This window comes from Thermobia domestica, chromosome 7, assembly GCF_964235325.1.
Source record: "Thermobia domestica chromosome 7, izTheDome1.hap1.1, whole genome shotgun sequence".
NCBI classification, from domain to species: domain Eukaryota; kingdom Metazoa; phylum Arthropoda; class Insecta; order Zygentoma; family Lepismatidae; genus Thermobia; species Thermobia domestica.
In genome coordinates, this window is record NC_137460.1 from 200230722 (window position 1) to 200258084 (window position 27363).

The 27363-nt window shown below is 35.7% G+C and overlaps 1 protein-coding gene across 8 annotated transcripts in view; it reads right to left on the reverse strand.

Moving 5' to 3' along the window:
* Positions 1–24941, reverse strand: part of LOC145690644 (uncharacterized) — a 44171-nt gene extending 19230 nt beyond the window's left edge. The window contains exons 1-3 of one of the 8 annotated variants that reach the window (XM_081765737.1): positions 24791–24941; positions 11034–11132; positions 8055–8744 (exon numbers count right to left, since the gene is read on the reverse strand). In XM_081765737.1, the coding sequence (XP_081621863.1) occupies positions 8055–8713 (659 nt within the window). In that variant the 5' untranslated portion in view covers positions 8714–8744; positions 11034–11132; positions 24791–24941. Of the gene's footprint in view, positions 1–8054; positions 8745–11033; positions 11133–23304; positions 23443–24083; positions 24521–24583 lie in introns of those variants that run through there. The other 7 variants (XM_081765736.1, XM_081765739.1, XM_081765738.1 and 4 more) reach the window with 7 other exon arrangements.
* Positions 24942–27363: the final 2422 nt, after the last annotated feature.

Below are 27363 nucleotides of genomic sequence, written 5' to 3' on the forward strand. Positions count from 1 at the left end.
AAAAATTGTCCTTAGAGTTCGCAAAATGCCGTAAAATCACCTGCGATGATCTCACACGTTCGCGTTTCTGATCCGCGTTCAAACATTTCGAAATCCATTTCGCAGAAAGCTTGCGCACATCCAACTGATCATGGATTATTGACCCAACACGTTCTTTTCATATGTGCACTTTGTCAGCTATCTCCTGAAGCGAAATCCGTCTGTTGCTCAAAATCAGGTCATGAATCTGGTCCAATTTTTCTGGAGTTGACACTGACACTGGCCTGCCACACCTGTCACCATCTTCTGTTGAAAATCCACCACGCTTGAAGTTCGCACACCATTTCTTCACAGTGGAGTATGAAGGGCACTGTCCACCCAATGTGTCTAACATGCAACCATGGATTTCCTTGGGCGACTTCTGTTGCAGGAAGAAGAACTTCATTACACCTCGCAACTCCTCTTTGGTGAATTTGACATCTGGCTCCGCCATGGTTCATTCAATTACCTGTAAAATAAAAACCGTTCATGGTAGAATCGTGAAATTTGGTACTTAAACAAATAAAAGATCAACATTTCACATAACATCAATTACATCAGAGTAGTACATTCGGAAGGGGATCGGGCCGAGAACTCATCAGCCGACCCTCGTATTAGGCCTATTCAAAATTACCCTATATATATTCAAAAGTTTGGACTATCTTTTAGAAAATTCATTTCCGATAATTCACGAATCTTCACGCTTACGCTGTGAAACATGAGAGAACATAAGCGTGTCGTTGTTGCCCAAATTGATACTCATTAAACACTTTTACTGATATCTCCCAACAGAACAGCAGAGTGCACAAACAGTAAAGAAAACAGTGCACAAACAGTGAGCTAATTGTCACTTGAATATCTTTTCTCCAATGAAAATCCTGCGGTGCTGTATGGATGCGAACCATGGTGTTGTACACAAAACATGTGAAGTTTTATTTTCAATAATAAAAAACATCGTTCTTTTTAGTGTTTGTTTTTCAAATGTCCAATAAAAGCCATGGTCCTACTCACCTGAATTGATAAAAGCTATTGAACACTGCGTAAATCCATTCATTTTTCAAGATAACTATACAAGAAATTTATCGAGTAGGAAATTTACACCTGACTTTACAAGAGCTTTGTTTTGTAACAATCCTCTTCACAGCCGAACCGAGGATTTCTTTAAGGAGAGATGAGATAGAGGAAGACTCACTAAGCCGGACATACAGTCACTTCCATAAAAGCGACAACCGATCTAACCTCTAGCGACGAAACTCGGTCCATTTGAATGCGTTGAATGAAACGTGCCGACTCTAATTGTGCAATTGGTTTAAATTGGTCGACCCGCGGCTTGTTCACCACAGAGCCGAGCTCAGAAAGACCGTTCATATATCACGTCTACCGAGATGTAGCGGACCTCAACCGAGCCGAATCGAGAGGATGGTTCATCTGAGCCGAGTCGAACAGAGCGGATAGCTCATCACAACCTAACCGGCTCTGTAGTGCGCATTACCGAGCTTTTATTGGATACCTCTACTAGAAGGATATCACCCCAAAAATCCAACTAGATATGTCTCATTTGTTGAGGAACCGTGCAACTTTTAATGCTACTGTGAGAATTTGCATTGCAGATTTCTAAAAGGTCAAAGGTATTTTTTAATTAACTTCGTTGCAGTGCACCTTCAATAATACTGACCCAGAAAACATTGATGTTACCCATGACAGTATTGCAAAATCAAAATTTTGGTGTGCTATAGAAATTATAGGCATTTTGTATCAAAAGTTACAACATCCTCTGATGAAGTCTTGAAGATACAAATGTGGCAGAGCATGAGGAAAATATTGACGAGTCAGGTTTCCAAATCTGAATGCTAAACACAGTTGGCAGCGAGTTCAGTGTCTTTTTCTAGGTATACGTTTCCCCTCGAAGTTAAAACATCGCTCTGCACAGGATTTAAGATATACTAAATAGTGTCCCATTATAGCCTCAACTCACTTTGATTTCTCTTCAGACAAGCTTTTCTATAGGAAAATGTGAAAGATATCTCACTTTTGAGCACATCATTTATCATTTAAAAGAAGACACAACCAGGTTTTTTAAACAATATCATAATTCAATGTATGGCTTATATCCACTACTTTGAATCTGAGACAAAACCGATTTGAAAACAGTAAAGAACGGAGGAAGGTGATGGTCAAGGTATTATGTAACTGAGTGCATTCTTGTGAGATGCAATTGACACTAGCAAGCGGTGATACTATTGAGAGCTATTAAGACTTTTAAGTGAAAAATACAATGTGAGATCGTCGTGAAAACCTATTTAAAATGGTTCTGATACACCAAGACAACAATAAAGTCCATACTGGGAAGAAATAAAATGTCTCACCAAATTTAGTACCCTAAAACCTTTTTTCTATTTCCTACTTATAATAATAATAATAATAATAATAATAATAATAATAATAATAATAATAATAATGATAATAATAATATAATAATAATAGCTTTTGAGTTTAGAGCCCCTTTCAGCAGTGAGGCTACATAAGAAGTAAACCTACAACTTAACGTAGGTCCCGAACCACATGAGCACGCGCCGGCAATCGAACCCGGGTCTTCCATGCCAAAGATGTGTATAATAATAATAGTATATTTGATTTTGAGTTTAACACCCCTTTCAGCAGCGAGGCTATATGAGAAGTGAACGTACAGCTTAACGTAGGTCCCGAACCACATGAGCACCCGCCGGCAATCTAAGCTGGGTCTTCCATGCCAAAGATGAGTATAATAATAATAATAATAATAATAATAATAATAATAATAATAATAATAATAATACGTATTGCGTTTTGGTAGTGATGAAGGAGGTATTAGATCTAATACTGATTTCCTGAACACTAGATCTCCGGATTTATTTACAGGTTTTCCAAAATTTTATGGATCGATGCAAGAAGTAATTTGCACTAAGGGGGACTCACATTGGGATATATATAGGAAAGGTTCTACGCCTGTACATTTATTTTTGGATAAATTAGAAAATTGTCCATCACCTCCGTGTAATACATATACTATAAAAATGTACGGCAAGAATGACTGAAAAATTACAAAATGAAAAAAAATAATAATAAATGCATCGAGCGGGATTCGAACCAGGTTAGAAAGTGTTGCATTAACACAAAAAATAGAATATTTAACACGCATGGCTATCGGAACAACTAGAGAACGTTCCTTCAGTTGCATTGATAGATAGCGAACTCCTTAACTACCCTGGTTTTTATGACGATCTTTGTTTTTCGTTGAGAAGTGTGTGTGTTTTCTTTTTTAAAAAAGAAAAAAGTTTGCTGCATTAATGCTAAGGTACTGTTTTGTACTAGAAGTATTAAAGAAGATCTGAGAATTTCAAACAGCAAACTGTGAGCTCTGTCCATAAGTCTTGTTTCTTTTTCATTTCTTCCCCTCCTCTCACTCAGAATGCGTTGTTGCCAAACTTAGAATTTTAACGGACTTTTAAGTGCTGCTAACTGTGACATCAAAGTTAACGAAACTTCGCCAACTTCAAAAGGATGCAGTTAATTCATGAAGCATTGGTCGAGAATGGTATTTGGTGTGTTTATTATTCATGTAAAGCTGAACCATCTGACAAAATTTCAGAATTTTAAAAGATGTTTTCGAGAAAATGGCGATTTTTGAAAATTTTACAATTTATCGAATTTTTTTGCGACAAAACGGTTGCACACAGAAGCGATACATTTTTTTTTTTTCGGAAAGCGGGTAACTTCGTCTTACCAACTGTGAAAACAGAATTTTAAAATTCGAATCGGAAGTGCTCGAAAAAAATTCGCAAACTTCGACTTTTCAGATAAACTGACGTTTATTTGTTAATTTATATACAAAAAGATACGCATGCACAAACCAAACTATAATAAAATATATTATAATTACATGGGCGCATGGGGGAATATTCAAAATTAACAAAAAAATTAGCTACTTACCAATCAATCCTCCCTTGAAAAATTTAAAGATTTTAACGTTTCGGAACTCTCAGCTAGTTCCTTCCTCAGTGGCAAGGTAAAAAAGATTAAAACGGAAAGGGGGTAAAAGGAGTAAAACCAGGAATACATATTACTATATAAAAGTAAGGTTAAAAAAAAAAAATCCTGAGATGAAAAGAGCAGAGTGAAAGAGAATGAACTTAATAAAAAAGAACGTGGTGTCTACGTTAGGCCACTATTGCCAAATCCAAAGTATGCATCAAAGGTAGGTATCCAAGCTCGATCAATGTTCCCAATATCAAGGTTCAATGCAGTTTTGTATTTATGAATAAAGAACGATTCTTTAATTTCCCGTTGTTTTTTTGATTTTGCTGAACCTATTATCTTAACCTGTTTTATATTATGTGAGTGTTGTTGTAGATGAAGCGCCAAACCCGACATGCCTTTTTCCTGTGACTTTTTTGATTGTCTAACATGTTCCTTCACACGCGTGTTAATATTACGTTTAGTTTGGCCAATGTATGAGGAATTACATTCGCAATGGACGCGGTAAATACCTGCCTTATTTAATGGATCGGCAAAATAGCTTTTAAATCCAGTGAGATGTTTTTATAAACTTTTGGGGAAATACTTGAAGCAGATATGTTATGTTTTGCAAGAATACGTTGAGATTTTGTTGAAAGTTGTGGAAAATAAGGAATTCTAATCCAAGTTTTTGCTTCTTTGGAAGTTACCGTTTGGGGACTTGCAGCGATCTACGTGTTTGATTAAACCATTTTTGTAAAATACATCGCTTATAACCGTTTTCTTGTCCTATTTTATATAAAAACTGTATTTCTTCATTGAGATCTTTTTGACGGTCACAAATTAATAATGCTCTACGAAAGAAGTTCTTCCAAATATTGGCCTTGTACATCGGCGGATGAGCTGACTATTGATGTATGTAAGTAGTGCCTGCGATGCATACTTTGGACCTGGCAATAGTGGCCTAACATAGACACCACGTTCTTTTTTATTCAGTTCATTCTTTTTTCACTCTGCTCTGTTCATCTTAAGAACTTTTTTGTACGTTACTTTTATATAACGGTATGTATTCCTGGTTTTACTTTTTTTTTCTTTCCGTTTTAATCCTTTTTACCTTGCCACTGAGGAAGGAACCAGCTGAGAGTTCCGAAACGTTAAAATATTTAAATTTTTCAAGGGAGGATTCATTGGTAAGTAGCCAATTTTTTGTTAATTATAATAAAATATACTCTATTTATATCCATATGTACGCACTACAACAAGAATTATAACTACCTGTCTCCACAGTCGAATGGTGGGGCTCCAAAGTTGACCATTTTCCATGTCTTCTACAATTCACAAATTGTACTCCCCGTCTTTGATGGCCCATTACTTGGCGGGATTTTTTTTTCGACAAAGCAAAAAAATATGGGTCTCTTAAAAATTTGTCTAGTTGCTATAAAAAAAAAAAACTTTTAACAATATCTGAGATGGTGATGGTACATGCTCTACCTGAATTGGAATGAAAGGCACCTTAACAGGGATGGCAAAAACAATGGTTTTTATTGAAAAAAAAAAAACGTTTTTTTGGTTTAAACCAGTTTTTGTTTGTTTGTTTGTTTGTTTTTGTTTGTTTGTTTAAATAATTTGCTGTATGTATTTATATCACACGTGGACAAAAATAAGTCTGTTTCGCCTTGGTGTTATTATTCAACAACCGGGTTATGTTGGAAGGAGTCACATAAGCTTAAAGCGGAATCAAAACCGCTTCTCGGCTTACATCCAAGAGAATTGTTCTCCATTTGAACTCGAAACCGAGACTAATTGACCGTAAATGCGATTTGTCTGCCGACTCACTCACGAAGACTATAAAAATACATTGTACTGATCTTTACATACTTCTTAACGTAATTGTCAAGAGTCATTTCAGAAGGACAAAATGATAAACAATTACACAAGTGAAACCATCATACAGAATTGCATATTGACAATTTCAGAGTACAGAAGAACTAATTTAGTGTAAGTTAGTTCACTACGACTTTTATTAGTCCAAGTTAACGAAATACAACGACCTAATTTGCATATCAGTAAGAAAAGTGAATAAAGATACGAATTATCTGAGTCCACTTTGGCTCTGATCCATTCATACCAAGGGTACTTCTGATTTCAATAAATGCCTCTCGTGGGGTTTGTATGACTCACCTCCCAAAAAAGTACGGGATTTCGATATGTTTTATCAATAAAAACATTATTAAAGCGAAACAATATTTAGAATTTTTCTTTGATTGCAATCGCATAACAATAATAACAAACTATTAAAAAATCATAAAAGAAACAAAATCATAGAAGAAACTATCAAAAAAACAAAAGTTGCTCTTGTAGTATAAGCTCTTTGAGTAATGAATGGGGAATTTAGGTCTGAATATAATACAAATAATATACGGGAGTGAAATGTGATAACCCACAAATGTGTGTTCACGATTTCACGAACATTTTTCGTTCTTTGGTTTAGACCAGCGAACCTTGCTGTTTAATATATAAATCTTTCTCAGCTCAAGCGACAAATAAGATACAGAAGAGTTGACTCTTCACTCTGGAATATGAGGTTGGACTCTCGCTATCTTCAACTTATTTTCCCGATTATACCATATACAGTTCGAGAAAGTCGCATAAAATACACACAGAAATTGGAAGCACTCCTCTCACTGGCAGATAGCACAAATAGATTTTCTGAAACTTGTGAATGTCCTCAACTGCAAAATATCTCAAACTATACAAATTGTTGCTTTCGGGGAAATGTTTATATAGCTGCACACCATCAATGACGAGAGGAAAAAAAAAGGCTGTGAGCTTAGCAATCTATCTGCATTTCATCGTTTTCTTTATCTCCTGAGAAATCCAAACTCATGCGTGTAACCTTGCAGGAGGGAAAGAATCAAAGAAACTTGCCTGTCTAGCTCCAAGACGAACCCTTTAGTTTTGTAAAATACAGGCCAGGATTTCAACAGGTTTCAAAAAGAAGAAAGTTAGTTCTGAGAAAGCACTTTCTAAGATTACTCTAGCAAGAAAAAAATGAACACGAAGTATTAATAATAACAAGCATACGAACATCGAAATAAATACATAATAAATAAATAGATAGATAGATAGACAAAGACAGACAGGATTCCATGTGTTTGACACAGCCTTAACTCGTAAAGATTACAATGCCCATGATTAGCCTTATTCTCATAGAGAAGACGCAAGTTTTGAAAACTATAAGGATACGGAAAAGCATCATAAATATAGCTGGAAACGGTATGCGAGAAAAGAAATATATTGCTGTCTATTTCGTGATTTCTGGAAACATGTTCTGATCGATTTTGAAAAATGAATATAAAATTAGGAAAGCAATAGATTCCGAGCAAGATGATGTGAATGGCGAAATACTACAACCAGGAAACGGATGCCAGACTGAGTTCCAGATTTTATGCTGTGTTATATTTCGGTCCTATAATCAATCCGAGCATCTTGGAAACCATTTTGGAAAACTAACAAGACAAGAAGCAACAAAAAATGACAGATTTTTTCGAAGATTGTAAATTGTTAGTACCAACACACTATTACTTTTCTTTATCGTCAGTTCCAACACAATATTACTTTGCTTTATTAGTTAATAAATTCATGGAAAATTATTTGTGATTATTTTGACATAAGTTTTATAAATTAGGAATTAGTGATTACTCTTTCAAAAGAATAAAGATACAGAAATCAAACAGTATTTCCGTGAATATTAATAGGCAGCAGCGGTGCTATTATATCTCAAGCTGTAATGGTTTTAGTAGTAATACCTCTAACTTCATAAAAATTACTTTGTTTATGACTGTCTAATTAGTTCTAATAATAGAATTAGATTAAGATTTTTATTTCCCAGATCTTGTATTTCTTATCATTTTGAATTTCCGAAAGCACTTCGAGTATCTAAATTTGACTTATAACGTTATCGAATTGCATGGTTAAAAATGTTCATAACATTTGCAAATTTGAAAACTAAGTTTGAAGAATGTATTGATTTGGAAACTAACCTTTCTGATTCAACGACTTCATTTGGCGTTTGCTTATGATCTTGTGCGCTGTCTGACTCCTCATTCTCTTTATGTCCTGGTGACACACACACCAAATCACTGTCTGGTTTTATGTCTACATGTTTCATCTCGTTTAACGTTTGCATATGTTCTTGTGCGCTACCTATCTCCTCATTCCCGTCACGTCCTAATGACACACATACCAGATCATTCTCTGTTTTTACGTCTACATATTCAACCACCTCATTTGATGTTTGCATATGATCTTGTGCGCTGTATGTCTGCTCATTCTCTTCATATCCTAATGATACACGTAACAGATCATTGCTTACTTTTAAGCCTTCAGATTCAGTCACTTCAACCGCATAACATTTTCCAACCTCACCAAATATGCCACCGCTTGAGAGTACTACTTTGTCGTCTGGATATCTACTATTACTCACTTCAAGAGATTTGTTAATACAGGGGTCAGATATTTGATTCTGAATGGAAACAACTGCAACATCTTCCACTAAAAATGAAGTTGATATGTAATCAGATGTTGAAGAATCACAATCATCATCATCATCATCAATAACCTTCGTGTCAGTAGATGAATATGTGAGAGTAATAACCTCCAACTCAGAGATACTATCATCAACTTTATCAGAGTTTTCCATTTTTATTTCGGCTTAATTGTCATTATACATCCTAAAAATATAAACAAAAAGAACAATTAGAAAATCATACAGTAAAAAATCAACACTATATCCGTAAAACTATATACATTACGAAACAATAATTTTGACGGAAATGGAATGAAAAGAAATATATTAGTTTTACGTCCAACGATTATGTCGTTTAGGCTAAACGAGACGGTGATGATGTGAAATCGTGGAATGAAGAAAGTAAAAGGAAAAGGAAAATCCCCCAAGAAAACCCATGTACACGGTGTCCGTCCACCACAAAACCCACCTGGATAGAAGCAGACTCCACGCACGAGAGGTGAACGCTCTACCACTGAGCCACCCCGGCCCCCAATAATTTTAACGGATTAAAATTAAAAATTTCATCTATAAAAATATAATTAACTAAATTAATGTCAGCAAAACTAACAGTTAACATTAAAATTAACTTCAAAATTAATTGTTTAAAATTAAAAATGACAGTATTCACTACTATAAAATGAGAATTCTATTGAGTTGGTGATAGTAAGTTAAAAATTAATAGACAAAGTTACGGACATGGAAAGTTACTTCACTATTATGGAAAGTACAAACTGAAATAAAACTGATAGTTCTTGGGTGATTGTGCAAAAAGTATTAAGTCAAAAAATTACTTTCTCAGAAAATTCAATCGTAAGTTTAAGCATATTGATGATTTGTTGAAATACTTTAAAACACTTAAGTTCATAACTCCGCTATAAGTTTGAAATAGACTTAACCACGTATACACACGTGTAGAAAATTAGTTTCTCTTTCCACTGATACTCAAAACTCAAAAGTAGAATTCTGTGATTTAATACCCTTTGCAGAAGCATCCGAATATTAATAAACAGTAAAAATAAAATATCATAAATCTCTTAAATATTTATTTTACATTGTTGTTCAGAAAAATAAGGATTAATTTTCTAATCGGTGCGATTTTTTTTAAATGACTGATCCATTACAATTAACTCCTGAAAATTTAATTGCTTAAATTAAAAATTAACTTCTGAGAATTTAATTTATTAAATTGAAAATTAACAAAATTAAAAATTGATTTATTTATTCGTTATTTTTTTTAACAAATTAATTACAAGCCTCACTATAAGAATCACCATCGTAACTGCGGATAAGGGAATGTACATATATCAGATCACGGATCTTGAGAAAAGTAACATATTTAATTACATTTATTAAAATGTCACATCATCAAAAACTGGCTCCTTTACATATGTATCCATGATACAATTTTATCAAAGTCATTTTCAATTTGTTCGCTACTAAAAATTGCGCAAATCACAGACAAAAGTGAAGTATGTTAGTCTGCTGCACAAATCTATAGAAGCATGTACATATTATTATCTATTTTAAAATAAGTATACAATATTTTTAACTTCACCTTATCTGTGTGTATATTTTTAATGCCTCAATTTTATCCTGATTGATCTTAAATTGTATCCGCAGAACAGAAATTATGCTGCCTACAAGAAGTTGGTTTTCGTGTCGAAACATGACATTGAAAAGTAGTATAACACAAATGAAAAGAAAAATACGCTACGGAAGAAGTGACAACAGTGATGGCGACGCAAGTAAAATGTAGATATACAAAGAATGTTCTTAAGTGAAATTTAGATACGCATGGTATTTAATTTTCTTGACATATTGAAACTATTTTCGTATTCAGCACGATTACCTATCGTTGAAAACATCAAATCTCCAGCATAATCATTTTCATACTATCGCTGCAGTGAATTGCAGCAAGTTAAACAAAAATATATGCACCAGTTGAAAAATTTGGTAAAATTATCAAGCACTTAGCTTGAAAGAAATGTATTTACATAACTATTAAAAAAAAATACACACCCCTACATGTTTCTGCAATGCTCAGGACTAACGTGTTACACTCTAAATGAGTGGCTAAGCAATTAGGTGTTAACGAAGTAAAGCGAACTCTACGAACAAAGTTTAAAATCTGACTCTACGAAAACGACTTAAATTAAAAATTTTTACGTATATTTTTTTACTGTTATAGCTGAAAGCAGTGAGAAAACTTCTACCGAATTAAAACACTTACAGGTGTAGGTCTGTTGAGATATAACAACGTCGTCCGACTTGAGGATAGGTCAGATAACCAACAGTGAAATTTTCAATAACAAATTCACTGCTCGAAAACTCCGAATGTTCAGAGTAAAAAATAATAATAGATTTTTGCATAAGCTCTATCAAAATGGCTACGAAATAATCTAGCACACAGAATATATCCAATGCACTACTAATAGTAGCCGATAATAATTACCGAAATTTTCAATGGTAACTCCCATCTTTCTCAGTGCCGTTATCTTAAAGCACCTATAAATTTATTGCATAGCATGGCATCCATCGTTGTGGTATAGACCTATAATCATAAAAAAAGTTTCTTCTATTATAAGAATACGCAGAAAACTTTTGTGAACAATTGTATAATTTTGTGCTAGTTAATAGAAAATTTGCTTATTTCTGATAGGCATGAATGAATTTTTTGAACATAGTTCGCACTTTGGTAGACCTGAGACCTCTATATATATATATATATATATATATATATATATATATATATATATATATATATATAGGGCTTGAAAAATCTTGCTTGCAAGTACTCGCCAGCCAGCCGAAAAAAATCTACTAGCCAGACCATTTTGCAGTCACAATGTTTATACAAATAAACAAAAGTTACTTTGAGACACAGTACACATATCAAAACATTTTTTATTTTATTTATTGACATCTCTCTTACAAATAATAATAATAATAATAATAATAATAATAATAATAATAATAATAATAATAATAAAGTAATATCTGCAATTTATTCTTGAATTCACATTTTCGATTGATCAGAATTTGTTAGCCAAATGTAAAAAAGTACTCGCCACTTGGGAGCAGGCGAGTGGATTTTTCAAGCCTTATATATATGGAGTTTCAAAACAACACCGACAACGTTTGGGATGTGACTATTGATACCACAATAAGACAAAAAGTATAGACCAATCAGGGTGCACAAATGCTTCTTTTCGGAGTTATAGGCTGCCGAAAACATGAAAAAATGAATAAGGTCCATCGTTCCTTCCAAAACTATGGGACCTAACGTAGTCGGATCAAGACTTCACTTAGGAACTAGTATGTGCCCTATCCAAATATCGAAGTTTCAGAATCCTAAGGAACTCATAACAATTTTTATACAGGGAGTTTGGCTACGAGCGTACAAGTTGAAGTACTCTCCAACTACCTCTACAAAAATTATTGCCGAAGTACCACAGGATCCTGAAACTTGGATACGACACATACTAGTTCCTAAGTGAAGTCTTGACCCGACTAGGGTAGGTCTCATAGTTTTGGAGCTATGAACCTTTAAAGTTCATTTTTTCATGTTTTCGGCAGTCTATAACTCCGAAAGGAAACATCTGTGCACCCAGGTTGGTCTATACTTTTTGTCTTATCTTGGTGCCATGAATCCTCCGGCAAGGATCTAGATTACTGGTCCCCCTTCCCTGGATGCGGGTCAGTAATATCGATGATCCAGAAGAGCCGAAAAACTGTATTATTAGATGACCAGAAGAAAATAATACACTTTTTCGGATCTTCCAGGTCACCTATACCACTGACCCGTATCTTCATAACCCATTAACCCCCTCCTCGACAACAACACAATTTTCTATAAAAGTATAGCAGGACAACTTTCGACTATTTCAAAAAAAACTAAAGTATTATTATTTTACAAAAAGTTAAATACTTCTTCAATGCGTTGGGGGTGCAAGCCCCCTTAGCCCCCCGATAACAATAAACATTTCTACACACGTATGGCGCAAAACCCTCTAACCCAAAAAAACAACACATTCTTATTTTAAAAACGTAAGATATTCTTCAAAAAGGGAGTTAAAATATTCTCAAAAATATAGGGGGGAAGCCCCCCCTAACTCCCACAATAATAAAATATTCATTTAAAAAGCAAACAAAAAAAAACACTTTAAAAATCACATGACAATGACGTATATATCCAAACAATAACAATATTACGAACCCCTCTAACACACAATTACCCACACAAAAACTCAAGACATACATAACTCATTCACAAAAGAGTTAGTGCTAATGACATAATGGATTACATCGAAGATCTAACATTTGTGAACTTCGGGAAAATATTGAAATTCGAAACAGATAGCAAATGCATCGAGTTCTTTCAAAACATAGGATTAATACAGAGTGAAAACTGCGAAAAATTAATGAAATCTGTTAAAGACAAAACTGTAACGCTAGGCTACCGATATAAATGCACCAACCGAACGCATAAACACAATCAAGAAGGATGCAGAAATTCTATAAACCCAACATACACTACCTGGCTATAAAACACGAAACTAAAAAGAGTACAGTTACTCTTTAGTTTACTTTGTTTTGTCGAAAAAAAAAAATCCGTTCAATTTGCATGCGAAAATCTACTAATCTCTAAACAGACTTTAGTAGATTATTATAGTTTCTGTCGTGAAATTTTTCAAGTGATATGCTCTCAAACTGAAAATATACAAATTGGCGGGCCAGGTACAATAGTCGAAGTAGACGAGACTTTCCGATCTCGACGAAAATATAACCGAGGACGAAAACTAAAAGGAGAAACCGTGGCATGTACTGCAGTGAATCAAAAGATGGACTCTACTTTAAAGTCCCAAATAAATCAAAAAATATCATATGGCCTTACATGCTGAAATACATCAAACCCGGTACAACCATAATATCCGATAGTGCAAAGCAGTACCAAAACTGTGAACAAATGAATTTCAAACAGCACCACACAGTATGCCATAAGAAACATTTCGTAGATCCCCAAAACCCCTCAATACATACAAATACAATAGAATCAAGAAATAGAAGGCTTAAAAAAACATCAAATCTTTACAGAATACCCGCCGAATAAAACAATACATAGCCCTGTATATGTATTTCGATAGATTCATGAAAGGAAAAACAATAGCCCAAAAATTACAGCACTTTTTACGAGATATAATAAGTCTACCCGGGTCCTTAAAAAAAAACAGGACTTTAAATTCGAGAAATAGATACAGTTGAACACATAAGTGGTCCGTCAACCTCAGGAGCCATATTCGAAACACCGGAAGAGGAAGACAATACTGAAGAATGGAACTTCCAATAAAATAAAAAAGGGAAAAACACAAAAACAAAATACGTTTATAAGAAAATCAACGAAAAGAACACAAAGGATAAGTCATGATAAGGGCTGATTTCTGCCTATCAACGGAGTTTTATGAAAATTCATACCTGTTATCTACACGATATTCCGCGTCAAAGGTCGTTTAGACTATGTTGAGATCATTTCCGGTTGTCCCTGTAGAGCGCCCGGCAGTTACCACCCAACTCCAACATTCGAAAAGCCGACGTAGGTGGGTGAGAAACGGATTTTCGTGGAAAGCACCAACATGATGGCAAAATCCTTAATAATGTTATGTTCTGCTGATAGAGGCACATAAAATAACCAAATAGCAAAACCACAGGTTGATTTGTTACATCATGAGAGCAATTTGTTTAGGAAAAAGCGTGTTCGGTCAATCTGTATTTCGCTATCAATATTCGTTTTCGGAGTTGTAGTAACAATAGAGCGGACACTCAGAACAACACCAAAAATTGCCAAACTGTAGTCTGATATGTCTACTTTAACATACTAGAGACTCAGATTGTTCTCGAAGTCCGCTATATATATAACGTTGCACTTGAAATCGCATATATGTTATGAATCCACAGTAAAGCACGAGAAAATCAATTATGCAAACAATAAACTATCAAAGGAAAATATGTGAAGACTTTTGTGTTAAATATCGTCCTGAAGAACGCTTGATCGTATTCTGCATCGTCAATTCAGTCATCATCCACTTTACCTTGGGCATCTTCAACGTAATCCTCCTAAGATGCTGGGCCATGGAATGCGGTTGGCTCGTGCGTGCGAAACCCTAGATACCACAAGACCGAAGCTACGTGAGCACAGCAGCCTATCACCCTGGCAACGGCCTTACACGGGGAGTACGATTCCAGAATATCAGGAACATCGTACTTTATCCAGAGAGTGTACGTGCGGGGAGCCGTGTGGCGAGACTGGATTTTAACACGACTGACATAATCCTTTTGCTGATTAAGAATTCATGGGCGAATCCAGTGTGCACATGCTCCCTAGTATAGCTTTATGCTTGTTTGTGTTGGAAAACGTTGATAGTTAGTTTACGCAGCATTTCTTGGGACAATACTGGAAAGTTCGAGAGATCTGCCGCATCCTACACATCCTACAAACTACTACACAGGATACAGCATCCGACCAGCCTGCAACTTTGGCCCAAAAGAAGCCACCAGTCTGTACCGCCTCGCCAAACAAAGATAAACCATCAAGCCAACCCTCAATGTCAATCCATAATCAAGCAGCAGATCCAACCTCAGCACCGATCAGAGACAGACCAGCGGGAGGTCACGGTGAATAATCAACCGAACGACATATCATAAAAGGCGACTAAGGATCTAGAGTTTGTTCCAGAAGCAACACATAAGTGTATAAAAACCCATAAACGATAACATTTCTCCTGAAGAAGACAACTTCTGCTCACAACAAGTGCATTATCTGCCTAAGCTGTTTACAATTTATTGTAATTCCGCTCAAGCAAAAGCGCAGATATATATGAAGTTTAATGCCATAGTCCCAGACAGCTCCAGGTGATGCGCACATCACTTCGACAACAAGAACTTGAAGCCAGATGTGAACGTGAAATAAGAAAACCAATCTCTTATGGAACCAAAAAAGTGTTGTGGAATCCGCCAATTCCAGAATGAAGAGACTGAAGTCCCTGGAACATATTATGCCTAATACCTAGATTCCATTATTGGGGACAATGTGCGAATTGTTTGTGCGTTTTACAATATATTTAGGCCTCCACTCATACTTGACACCTCCCACGGCGAGTACATTGCACGAAGGATGCATGCTCTTCTTCACAAAGAAAACGAACTCCAAACAACGCTAACCAAGAAAAGTTGGGATCGCGAGCGGAACAAAACAAAATGGGCTCCCATGGATGCGGTAGATCTCTTGAACTTTCCTATATTGTCCGAAGAGATGCTGCGTAAACTATCAACGTTTTCCAACTCAAACAAACAAAGCTATACTAGGGAGCATGTGCACACTGGATTCGCCCATGAATTCTTAATCAGCAAAAGGATTATGTCAGTCGTGTTAAAATCCAGTCTCGCCACACGGCTTCCCGCACCTACACTCCCTGGATAAAGTAAGATGTTCCTGATATTCTGGAATCGTAGTCCCCGTGTAAGGCCGGTGCCACTGTAATAGGCTGCTGTGCTCACGTAGCTTCGGTCTTGTGGTATCCAGGGTTTCGCACGCACGACCCAACCGCATTCCATGGCCTAGCATGTTAGGAGGATTACACTGAAGATGCCCAGGGTAAAGTGGATGATGACTGAACTGACGATGCAGAATACGATCAAGCATTCTTCAGGACGATATTTAACACAAAAGTCTTTACATATTTTCCTTTGATAGTTTATTGTTTGCATAATTGATTTTCTCGTGCTTTACTGTGGATTCATATCATACATGCAATTTCAAGTGCAACGTTTATATATATATATATATATAGCGGACTTCAAGAACAATCTGAGTCTACTATGTTCAAGTAGACATATCAGAATACAATTTGGCAATTTTTGTTGTTGTTCTGAGTGTCCGCTCTATTGTTACTACAACTCCGAAAACGAATATTGATAGCGAAATACAGATTGACCGAACACGCTTTTTCCTAAACAAACTACTCTCATGATGTAACAAATCAACCTGTGGTTTTGCTATTTGGTTATTATATGTGCCTTTATTAGCAGAACAAAACATTATTAAGGATTTTGTCATCATATTGGCGCTTTCCACGGAAATCCGTTTCTCACGCACTTACGTGGGCTTTTCGAAGGTTGGAGTTAGGGTTAACTTCCGGAAGCTCTACAGGGATAACCGGAAATGATCTCAAAATAGTCTAAACGACCTTTGACGCGGAATATCGTGTAGATAACAGGTATGAATTTTCATAAAACTCCATTGATAGGAGAAATCAGCCCTTATCATGACCCATCCTTTATTTTTTCAACATTATGGTTTATATTTATTTATTTCCAATTTCTCCATTTAATTATTTTCGTTATTATGTTAGGAGTGTTAATAGTGTGATTGACTACTGTTGTTCCATAAACAGAAATGGTGGAAGAACAACAACATGAAGTTATGACTTGTCAAAACGATTAATATAATTCATAATAAATAGTGTTCACAGCAACTAAAGAAACATCATCATCGCAAGCATAAGGAAGAAGGAGCATGTATCAGGTAAGCGAATACTTCTATTGATGAAAAATATAGGGAGACCAGTAATCTACAACCTTCCCATCACCTCCCAAACGTTGTCGGCGTTGTTATGAAACACCATGCATATACAGTCACTGACGCGCCTGCTTCCCATGGCTGCTCTAATTCGGTTAGATAGTATCTGTGCCTTCTATCGACACCTAGCATGGGTTACTTTGTAATTCTTGCACTGTAGGTTCTATAACATACGTATTTGCACACAAATTATGAAAGAGTTGTGATTTTTTAACAATTACTTTCGGTGCCCCGCCCCCTGAATTTTATCTATGCTAAGAGGGGTATTGTCATGTCCGCGTAAATCCTTTGGAGGAAAATAAGAAGGAAATTAATCAACGAGTTATAATTTTCCAACAATTATTTCGAGTAGTGTGCCAAAACTTAACACGCATGAAAAGGTACTAACCAGCGTAGAAAACACTAACCAATTTGTGCTAGCCACTAAAAGCAAGAATGCTACCTAACAGTCAAGACAAGAGCGCAACAGGGGGCCCAAGTTAGTAGGGAGCAACTGCGTCAAAGATGGAAGGTATACGCACAGACGGATATTTGAAACCTTCATACCGTATAAGAAGCGAACTTCTATAGCCTAGAGCACTTGTCAAGGACTAGTAACTATATACTTATAACATTAAATACACATTCTGCAGATACGGGTACTTGTAATTTTACACTTATAAACATAAAATACTGGTTTCCTACATTGTACAGGAATGCTACGACAGTGGTTTGGAGTGGACATTTGAGTTCAGCGTCCCTTTCTGCAGCGAAGACATATGGGACGTGGACCTACAGTAACACTTGCGATCCAAACTACATTGGCACACTCCGCGAAAAGCCTGGGTATCCCACGCCAAATGTGCGTACGCTAACCGTTCAGCTACAAAGGACCTCACTATGTCAGTGCTAATTAATAACTTAGACAGTCCTCTTTCATATGCACTTACTCACTTAAAAAGTAAAATTACCATACCATTTTTATGACGATATGTAGTAAACCGAATAAGTTTAAAAAAAAATAAAAACAATAAAAAGCTACCTTCCCGAATATTTTTTTAAAAAAATAATAAAAAAAGCTTTTGTAATAAAAGTTGCCAACATTACGTCCCAGTCAACTACATCACTAAATATTGTACACAATTAGCAGCACTTCATTTCATTACATTAATAAACTGTACATAATGGCAAGGCTCTTGTAAATCCTATTACATTACTTTCCATAATACATATAATGTAAAGTTTTGTTAGGTGCAGATTTACTGTACGGGTCCATACATAAATTCACTACATATATATTCAGTAAATCAACCCTCTGTACCTTAAACAATCGTGTTTGGGATGTGGATTTGCATTCCGCTCTACAGATTCGCTTTAGGAGAGCTTCAGTATACGTACACGATATGAAGAATTGTCCAAATATACTAACTTTTACTAGGTGGCAAATAAAAAGCACGAATGCTATTTAAGAGGGAGGAGTGAGCCACAACGGCCGGAATATTGGTGTTCAATTTAACATGGGATCTCAACCATTTTTTAGGCAAATCATGGTTTCATTTCGTTGTTTCGCAAAAATGTCTCAATAGCTCACTCAATATGATGCATCTCATTTTAAAGGTGCAATTTGAACTCTGTGCGTGATATTTTCTTCTTATAAATACAGATAATTATAATCCAAATTCTCATAAGGAAATGATCCAAATTAGAGGGAAAAGTCTTCTGTTTTTTTACAGTAAGGAAAAGAGGTAAAAACTTCGGACTTTTTTGAGAATGGAGTACTATCTTTGTATTTGTGCGCTACTGTACTATTTTTTCCCTGTTTCCAAATACATCCATTACACAATCGATGAGAAATTATATCCTTCATCATTGAATCTACAGAAATCAGAAATCAGATTTTTTCGTGTTCACGTACTTGGCCGTCTAACTGCTAGATGGCACTATAGTCATTCCTCATCCCACTTTCCTTCTCAGCGAGAGCCAGTCCTTTTGAAAACCTACTTTGAACTTCTTAACAGGGACGGGAGGAAGGAAATCATTGTGAAGAACGGGAACTTCAAACACGAGGAATGGCAAAATTTATGACCTCTTTAGTTGATGGTTTCTGTTTCACCAGTACAGTGTATTTCTAGATGGTTTCTATGAGAAGAAGTAATTTAGGAAGTCAACTTTTCGACAAAGATTTGTGAAGGAGAAGCCGAACCAAAGTCTTCGTTTATGTTTTCCAAGAAAGAAATGAAAACTTCCTGCAGGACTGAGAATATACATGCAAGAGAAAAGATAAGATACATTATTATAATATTTAGGGTAGATTAATTCCAGAAATATTCTTTGTTTACCTGTCAAAAAAAAAATCAAGAATAATATAGAGCTGTTTCATCAGCTTCCATCGTACAATACTAGACACACACATATTTTATACAGCAAGGCCGGCCTAAGGTGGTGCGGGGCCCGATTGGGAACATTTTGTGGGGCACCTGGTTTATAACTAATTTGCACCAAAGCCTGTAGAGCCTATATATATATATATATATATATATATCCCGGTCTGAATCAATTGTCTAAAGCCCATAAAACATTCAAGTTCAAATGTAGATGTTGCTCATCAGTGTCGACACCTAAATATTTCTCAATCAACGGTAGGGGTGCTTGGTACCCTCAATCTGTCTCCCTCTTATTAGCGGGGAAACACTCTATATTCGGTAGTAATTCTTTAAAAAAAAAAAAAAAAATGCTGCTTAATGTAGTATGTAGTATTGCATAGGAAACTAAATTTTAATATACCTTAGTAGTATAGAAACATTAACAATAATAAAAAAGATAATAATAAACATTTTAAAGAAATTCTTTTATTAACCAAGTCACGCTTAAAAGTAAAAAGCAATTTTGTTTATGCGTGACTAAAACAAAATGAGATGCACTCTAATATAGGCTTAAAGTTACTTTATAAATTCTTAAAATGACGCGCCCCATTCTTTTTATTTAGTCTTGCATAAACAAAATTATTTTTAACTTTATAGTGCGAATTGATTAACAAAAGAATGTCTTTAAAAGGGGTTTTATCATATTTTTATTCGTTGGACACATTTTCCAAATCCTAAAGTGAAATGCAATCAAGGAAACCAGGGCTGGTTATAGGCTAGTATTTATTTTAGGATAAAGAAGTTGAAAATAAAAACATTTAAAATGTGTCTTTAAAATAAATAGATATATTGCAAAGTATGAAAATAACAATGGAATGTTGTATTGTCACCGGACTTACGTCGCTCTGCAACAGTTCTTAGTTCTATGACGTTACGAAATAAGTTCAATATATACGAACACTTATTCAATGTTTGAAACAAACACCTATTACGTCATTGTACACTCATGTCCAAAATTATTGTCGCATATCTATAACTGTTTTCTTGTAAGAGTATAATGTAATGACGATTTTGCTCGGTACTTTTAATACTGATACTATGTGTACAATTGGGAAATATATATGTGGTAAATTTCATAGGAAAATATTTATAAATACAAAAATTAGAATGAGTAAAACAAAATGTTGCTAAAGGACACGAAAGTTTTATTTTCGTTTTATTGTTCTTATTTACTGCTTGTTTGACATGAAATTTGCCACATACATGTCTCTGCCGATTGTACACCTACTAACATTATAAGAAATACCGGATGAATTCGTTATCAAATTATATTCCTACAACAACATATTTGTAGATATGCGACAATAAGTTTAGACATGAGTGTACCTTCCTGAAGAAGGTGACACATCTTTTAATTCTATTGTTAATGAAGTGGTGCATTTCCTAAAATAAAAACCAACAACCAAGAAGGGCATATGCTCCGTCCTGTCCTTCTAAGCCGGTCCCTAAGGCTGAATGTAACATTGCGGCCCTTTCCTGTTGTAATAGTAAAAAAAAAAAAAAAAACCTCAGGATGGTCAGCCACTCGTATCGAATCCAGGACCATTCGAATGTGAAGGTGAGAGGGTAAATCTGGTGGTCATATTTTGAAAAGAAAATACGGAAATGGATTCCACTAAAAAAGAATCACATTGTCCATTCAGATCTGTGCCTGGGTTTTCTGCCTTTCAATTCCACGTTTTTTTTTTTTTAAACCAAGAAGGCTCTAAATAAATTAGAATATCGACTCTCCTTTTTTTTTTTTTTTTTTTTTTTTTTTTTTTTTTTTTTTTTTTTTTTTTTTAATATTGGCATGGTTCTTCATTTTATATCAGACTCTTCCTGCAGTATTCTGTTAGTTACCATAGATAGAATCCTTTGAGAAAGAGACAGGCAACAAGTGCTTTAGTTCTCTATCGTATGTTTGTGATCGTTGTAAATATTTGAGTGGCTCTCTAGACACGAAGCTGAGGGCTGATATCATGTTGGTCCCTCTTTATTTTTTCTTCAGTTCTGTTTCTCTTTTAGCCAAAACAAGGAATTTCACTCTTTTGTCCCATTTGCAGCCGCAACCACCCCCCTCCTGCGCTGTCCAACTTTGACCACATGCAGGGGAAAAGAAGGAAAAGGAAGGGTGCCATTTGCTTTGACGGCATTTCAGCAACAACCCCATCTGCTGCCAAAATAAGGAAACACTTTGTACTAAAAGGAGAAACTGAGGAAGGCTGATATCTTCGATTTGTCAAGGTCACTTGAGTCCCGGCGACTCTTAACCGAATCGGAGCAGGACCCAGCAGGAAGACCTACCGATACCGACGGTGTATCCGTAGGCAGAAAGCGCGTCAGCGAAGGTGGAAATACCCAAACACAGACAGTGTAAAAGTGCAAATATTCTACATAGTATAAAAACTCCTTACTTTTGGAGCACAGTATGTATTTGTACATTACCAAAGACTTTATAGGAAATAACCTGATATTTTTTCAATTCTTCCATATTTGTGTTCAAATATAAAAAATATGTGGACCCGTAAAGTAAATCTGAGCCGCTTGGGGTAGGTTTTAGTTTCTCCCCTACTCTTGCACAGCCCAGTGTCACCTACACCACAAAGTACACCTAAGCGCGCGAAGGGAATTACAAGCCCCGCTGAGCTTGTTGTTTTCTACCTTTATCACAATTTACACAAAAACAAGGAACTTGGTTCTGGAGCCATGAAACCAGTTGGGAGAGATTGTAAATAAGACCCCACCGTTTCTTATAAGCTTAATGAAAAAAATATATCACCGTGCAGATTTACTTTTGCCGCTCCACTTGAAACAATTGTTAAAAAACTATAATTCTTTCACTAATTTCCTTCTTATTGTCTCCTAAAAGATTTGCGGTGGGCGACTCGATAATATCTCGCTTGGTGTAGATAAAATTCAAAGAGGCCACCAAAAGTATTTCTTGAGAATTACAATTATTGTACGATTTACGTATACATACGGCTTGCGAACATATGGCATAAATCTTAGTGCAAAAAAAGCACGAACTAACTTGTTGTGGGCAGCCACTAAAAAGCACTAATACTATATAACGAAGTCAGGACACGGCAAAGCTGGTGAGTCGCGCGTGGGTGCGTCTGGAGGAAACAGGCGTCTTAGCGATGATGGGTATGCGAATAAACGAGCGGAATGAAAACAAGTGGGTTTTGGTAATGATACGAGTTTCAATAGCACTTGTCACAAATTCATACTAAGGGTTAACTGCCGCAGATGGCAGCCACGAAATGCATAACTTACGGAGAAATGATACACTACTCAACCACTGCCACAAAAATCACATCGCCGGACCACTTTGAAAACTGAAAAAAAGCACAACAGTGTATTACATTCGGTTATATTTTGTTGGATTACATTAAGTTACGCTAGATTACGTTATATTAGGCATGCATTATTACTTTAATACGGATCCATAGTATAAGTATTAGTAGTAGTAGGAACGGGTTAGAAGCCCGGCAGGGTTTGGTTGGGCTGTGTTCTCGACATGAAATGGGCAAATTAAACACTTAACCATTTTTTTTCTGTACATTTTACAATTTCTGGATCCGTATAGTAAAACAAGCGTACCATTCCGCGAAATATTCCATCCGCCTCCACATACAGTGCCACTAACAACATCAAAAACAATCAACAAACACAACCACTTTCTTAACTTTTACTATTCCCCTTACCTCTCATGTACTAATTCTTTCTCACAAACTTACATACTCTTCAATTGACCGGTAAATTTTCTAAAATTGTTCCGTTTATGTAACATAAAAATTCTTCTAAAATACGATGCACACAACTCACGTACTTGCATTTCTTTCATCCTACTTTTCCTAACAATACCATAATTGCATATTTACAAATAGGGAGTATGTTTAGTACAAGGGGTCCAGAAGCACGTAAAAATACAAAATTTACAGGAGAAATGAATGATGCAAGTGCTTAGACGTAACAAAACGTAACCAAATCTAACCTAAACTTACCTATTATAGAAATAACAGAATTTCTATGACTTTTTGGGAAATTATTCGGGACCCCTACACTACTTTAACATGAACTAACCTAACCCAAACTAAACCAAACTAACCTAAACTAACATAACCTACCATAAACTAACCGAATGTAAACAGAAATTACCAAAATTGTAACATTTTTTAGAGAAAAGAGCTGGACCCCTTCTGCTAAACATAGGCCAAAAATTGCCCTATATTCCTTTTTCACTTTCACTTTCACTTCTGGAGGGGGGGAGACTCTCCCCTTCTATGTTCCAGCAGCTACGCCTTGAACATGGGGTGTAGTAAGAAAGGTAAGTGCAAGGGTATATTACATAGAAGGTTAGGTTAGTTTAGGAAGTCATGTAGCGTAGGTAAAGATAATGGAAGCTGCTGTCAGTGATTACAGATCAAGATTATTAAGAAGGAGAAGCTGAAGGAGATGATAAATCACTATGGAATTTAATCACCTTTTTCAACATAGTTGTTGAGCGTTGTCTCGTCTTGTTTTATGACTATTATTAATCAAATAGGTACGTGCACCAGCTTACTAGTCATATGTGCTACAAATGCTCAATTGTCAAATGTGTACCTCAAACAGAGGATTTTTGATTCAAAAACAAAATAGAATAAAATACGGGGCACAATCGGGAAAAATTCACACAAGTCAGGACAATAGTCAACGTCAGGAAAAGGTCAAAATCAGGAAAAAAGTTCGCACAGAGAAAGAGGGCGAAAAGCCAAAATGAAAAGGGCAAAAAATTAATGGTAAGTGGGAAATGTAAAATGAAAAAGGAAAGCGTATAAAAAAGAAGGGGGATATAGTGTACATGAAGCTGCATCAGTTCCCGAAGGAGCAGGACGCTCATACTTTTAGGGATTATTCATTGAGTATGTACGAACTTACAAAGATGGTAACAAAGCGACTTTCATTTTTTACCGACTGATACGAAAATAAAAAAGAATGTACCTGTACTTTATATCTGCATGCGTAATGCCCTTGTACTTTATCTATGACAATGTGTGTGGGGGTTGGGATTTAACGCATATCGCATGTCTTGTGCACATGGATACTTCTTACTATTGCACTACGTAGAAAATTTATGGTATTTCATGTAGAAGTGGTAATAGAGCACAGAAGAAACGCAGATCAGGGGGTTTTCATGTATACTATTACCTTATCACGAAGGGAATGTATGTACTTGTAAATGTAACAGAAAGTGTAAGTGTAGTGTAGGTGTACAGCAAATCCCACTTAGCCTTCTTTCTCACGGAGCACTAACAGACACGAGGCAACCACTCAGCGTTATATAGTACCAGTGATGCCAATTCCTTCAGAGCCGTTTTCCCTTCACAAGCTTCAGAATTTCCCTTTTCCGGTCAAAATTTCCCTTCATCCAAACCGTTCAAGTACTGTATTTAGTAAACGTATTTTTAATCGTTTTCGCTTCCACCCGCTCACCCTATCTTATAACCACATACAAGCAGATACCTGACAGCCTTCCTTTGAGCTTACTTAGAATTTGAACTTGATTTGTTGTTTAGGTATCTAAGGCGTCGCGATAGAGAAGGGGGAAGAATATGGAAAGTGTAGGGTGGGACCTATGTTAAAGGTGCAATATCTGCATTTGCCTGGTGTGACTGCGGAAAAACCCTATAAATACCTCGGTCAGGACGCACAGCCTAAATAAATCATAAAGCATATAAAATAAATATTATGTAAATTTAATTTTTATCCTAGGTATCATGATAGATTTTAATATTAATGTAACCTAAGATACAAAGAAAATATTAAGTATATATTTGATATGTATGATCTGTCAGGAAAGTAAATGTAGGGCCTACACCTATTTTTCGAGTCTGGCATTCCTGCGCTCCATCCATGGAGAGTATGAGAATTAAATCAATCAAATGTTTACTGAGGGGCAAAAAGAAAAGCTTAATCTGAATAAGACATTGCAGAGGGGCACAAGCTGTGAATACGAATAGTGCATTGTGTAAATAAAGGACGACACCGAAAGAGAAAGCCAGAAACAGCTGTTAAACTTACAAAAAAAGAGTAAAAATTGTCGAAGTGGGAACATAAAACACAAATACAACAAATACGCCGACAACTAAACGGTCACCATGCCATGATCTTGGTGTAGTGGTTAAGGTGCTGGCTTACAAATGCAAAGGACGCAAGTTCGAATCCTCGGCAAGGACATTTTTAAAAATTTTTGTTAATAATACATACAACTCATGAGAGATGGTAAAAGAGGTCGTATTTAGTTTTTCGTAGCAATTATTATTGGTAATGTTTAGTACTGATAATACTTTTTGTCTTTGCGTATTGCTTTTGTTCTTGTCTTCATTTCGAAAGAGAAGAATATCCGAACAAATGCCACCAAAATTCCTCATACTTTGAATGTAAACGCCATTTGCAATTAGTAAAGAATAAAAATTGAACGTTCCGAAGTAGCTGCAAAAAGTAAAAAGAAAAACATGGAAGTCGACCATACTCATGGTTACTAAAAATACAATTTCTACATGCCTTACACCTCCCGACCACGTTTCTACGTTAGCAAGTAAGAGCCTTGTGTTTAGGTTAGGCTCGTCAATACGTTTTGCAAAGGGGCCCGGTTTAGCTCTGACGCACCACAGGTGCGAGAAGGGAGAAAAACACTTTTTCTCTCTCCCTCTGTGTGTCTACTTATCTATCTATTTGTATATATATAACGCTATTTGTGAATGAAATAACCACCCTAATTTTCAGCGGATTGAGACGAAACTTGGCACAAACATTAATTGTTGAAATATCTTGATGAGTTCGTTAACCAGAATAATCAGATGAAAATGTTCAAAATGGTGGCCCTTCAAACTCTTAAAAAGTTCCAAGGGAACCAAATTTCGCCCATAAATAGGTATTCAGAAAGTTTGAATAAATTTTCCTTTTTTACTGAAATATTTGTGTGCAGAAACTTATTGAAATATGGACCCGATTAATCGCCTAAAGAAGGTTCACGCCCTTTCGCTACGGTCAGTTTTTTTTTTTTTTTTTTTGCAGGAGGGGGTTATTTTCCTATTGGAACAAGATGATTGATTGTTAGCGATGATATGAAATTACACATTGAAAGTGAAGTAACTTGTGTAACGTGTTATTTGAAAGAATAATATAATAAATGTGCATTCCTCTAACACAGAGAACTGTAAATCATGTATTTCGAGTTCGGGAGCCTGAATGGCGAGGAGTGTTATTTGATTTGCTTTTTAGTAACACATTGCATTGCAAATAAAGGTAGGCAACATTAGTGGTAAGTAAAACAACAACAATAATAATAATAATAATAATAATAATAATAATAATAATAATAATAATAATAATAATAATAATAATAATAATAATAATAGGTGTTGTTTGTGGCAAGGTAATATCTTCCTCAGTTCTTCTTCAAACGTAATGATTGTAACGCCATATCTCCCTTACAAACAAAATATTAGCAATTTATATCGAGAGAACGGAAACTGTAGAGCGATGGGACCAACGTTGGACAGTATGCACTCATAGTACTCAGAAAAGTAAGCGATTTCAATGCAAAATGAACGAAGAGTCATTGTCATGGGTACTCATGGGGCCACGGCAGAGCCCTCTTTAGGCAAAATGTCGATAGCTTATATCGAGAAAACAGGAGGTGATACTGGGATGGGACCAACGTTGGACACCGTGGACCCATAAGGCGTATCGAAAAAATTAGGGAGGTGGGCGCCAGC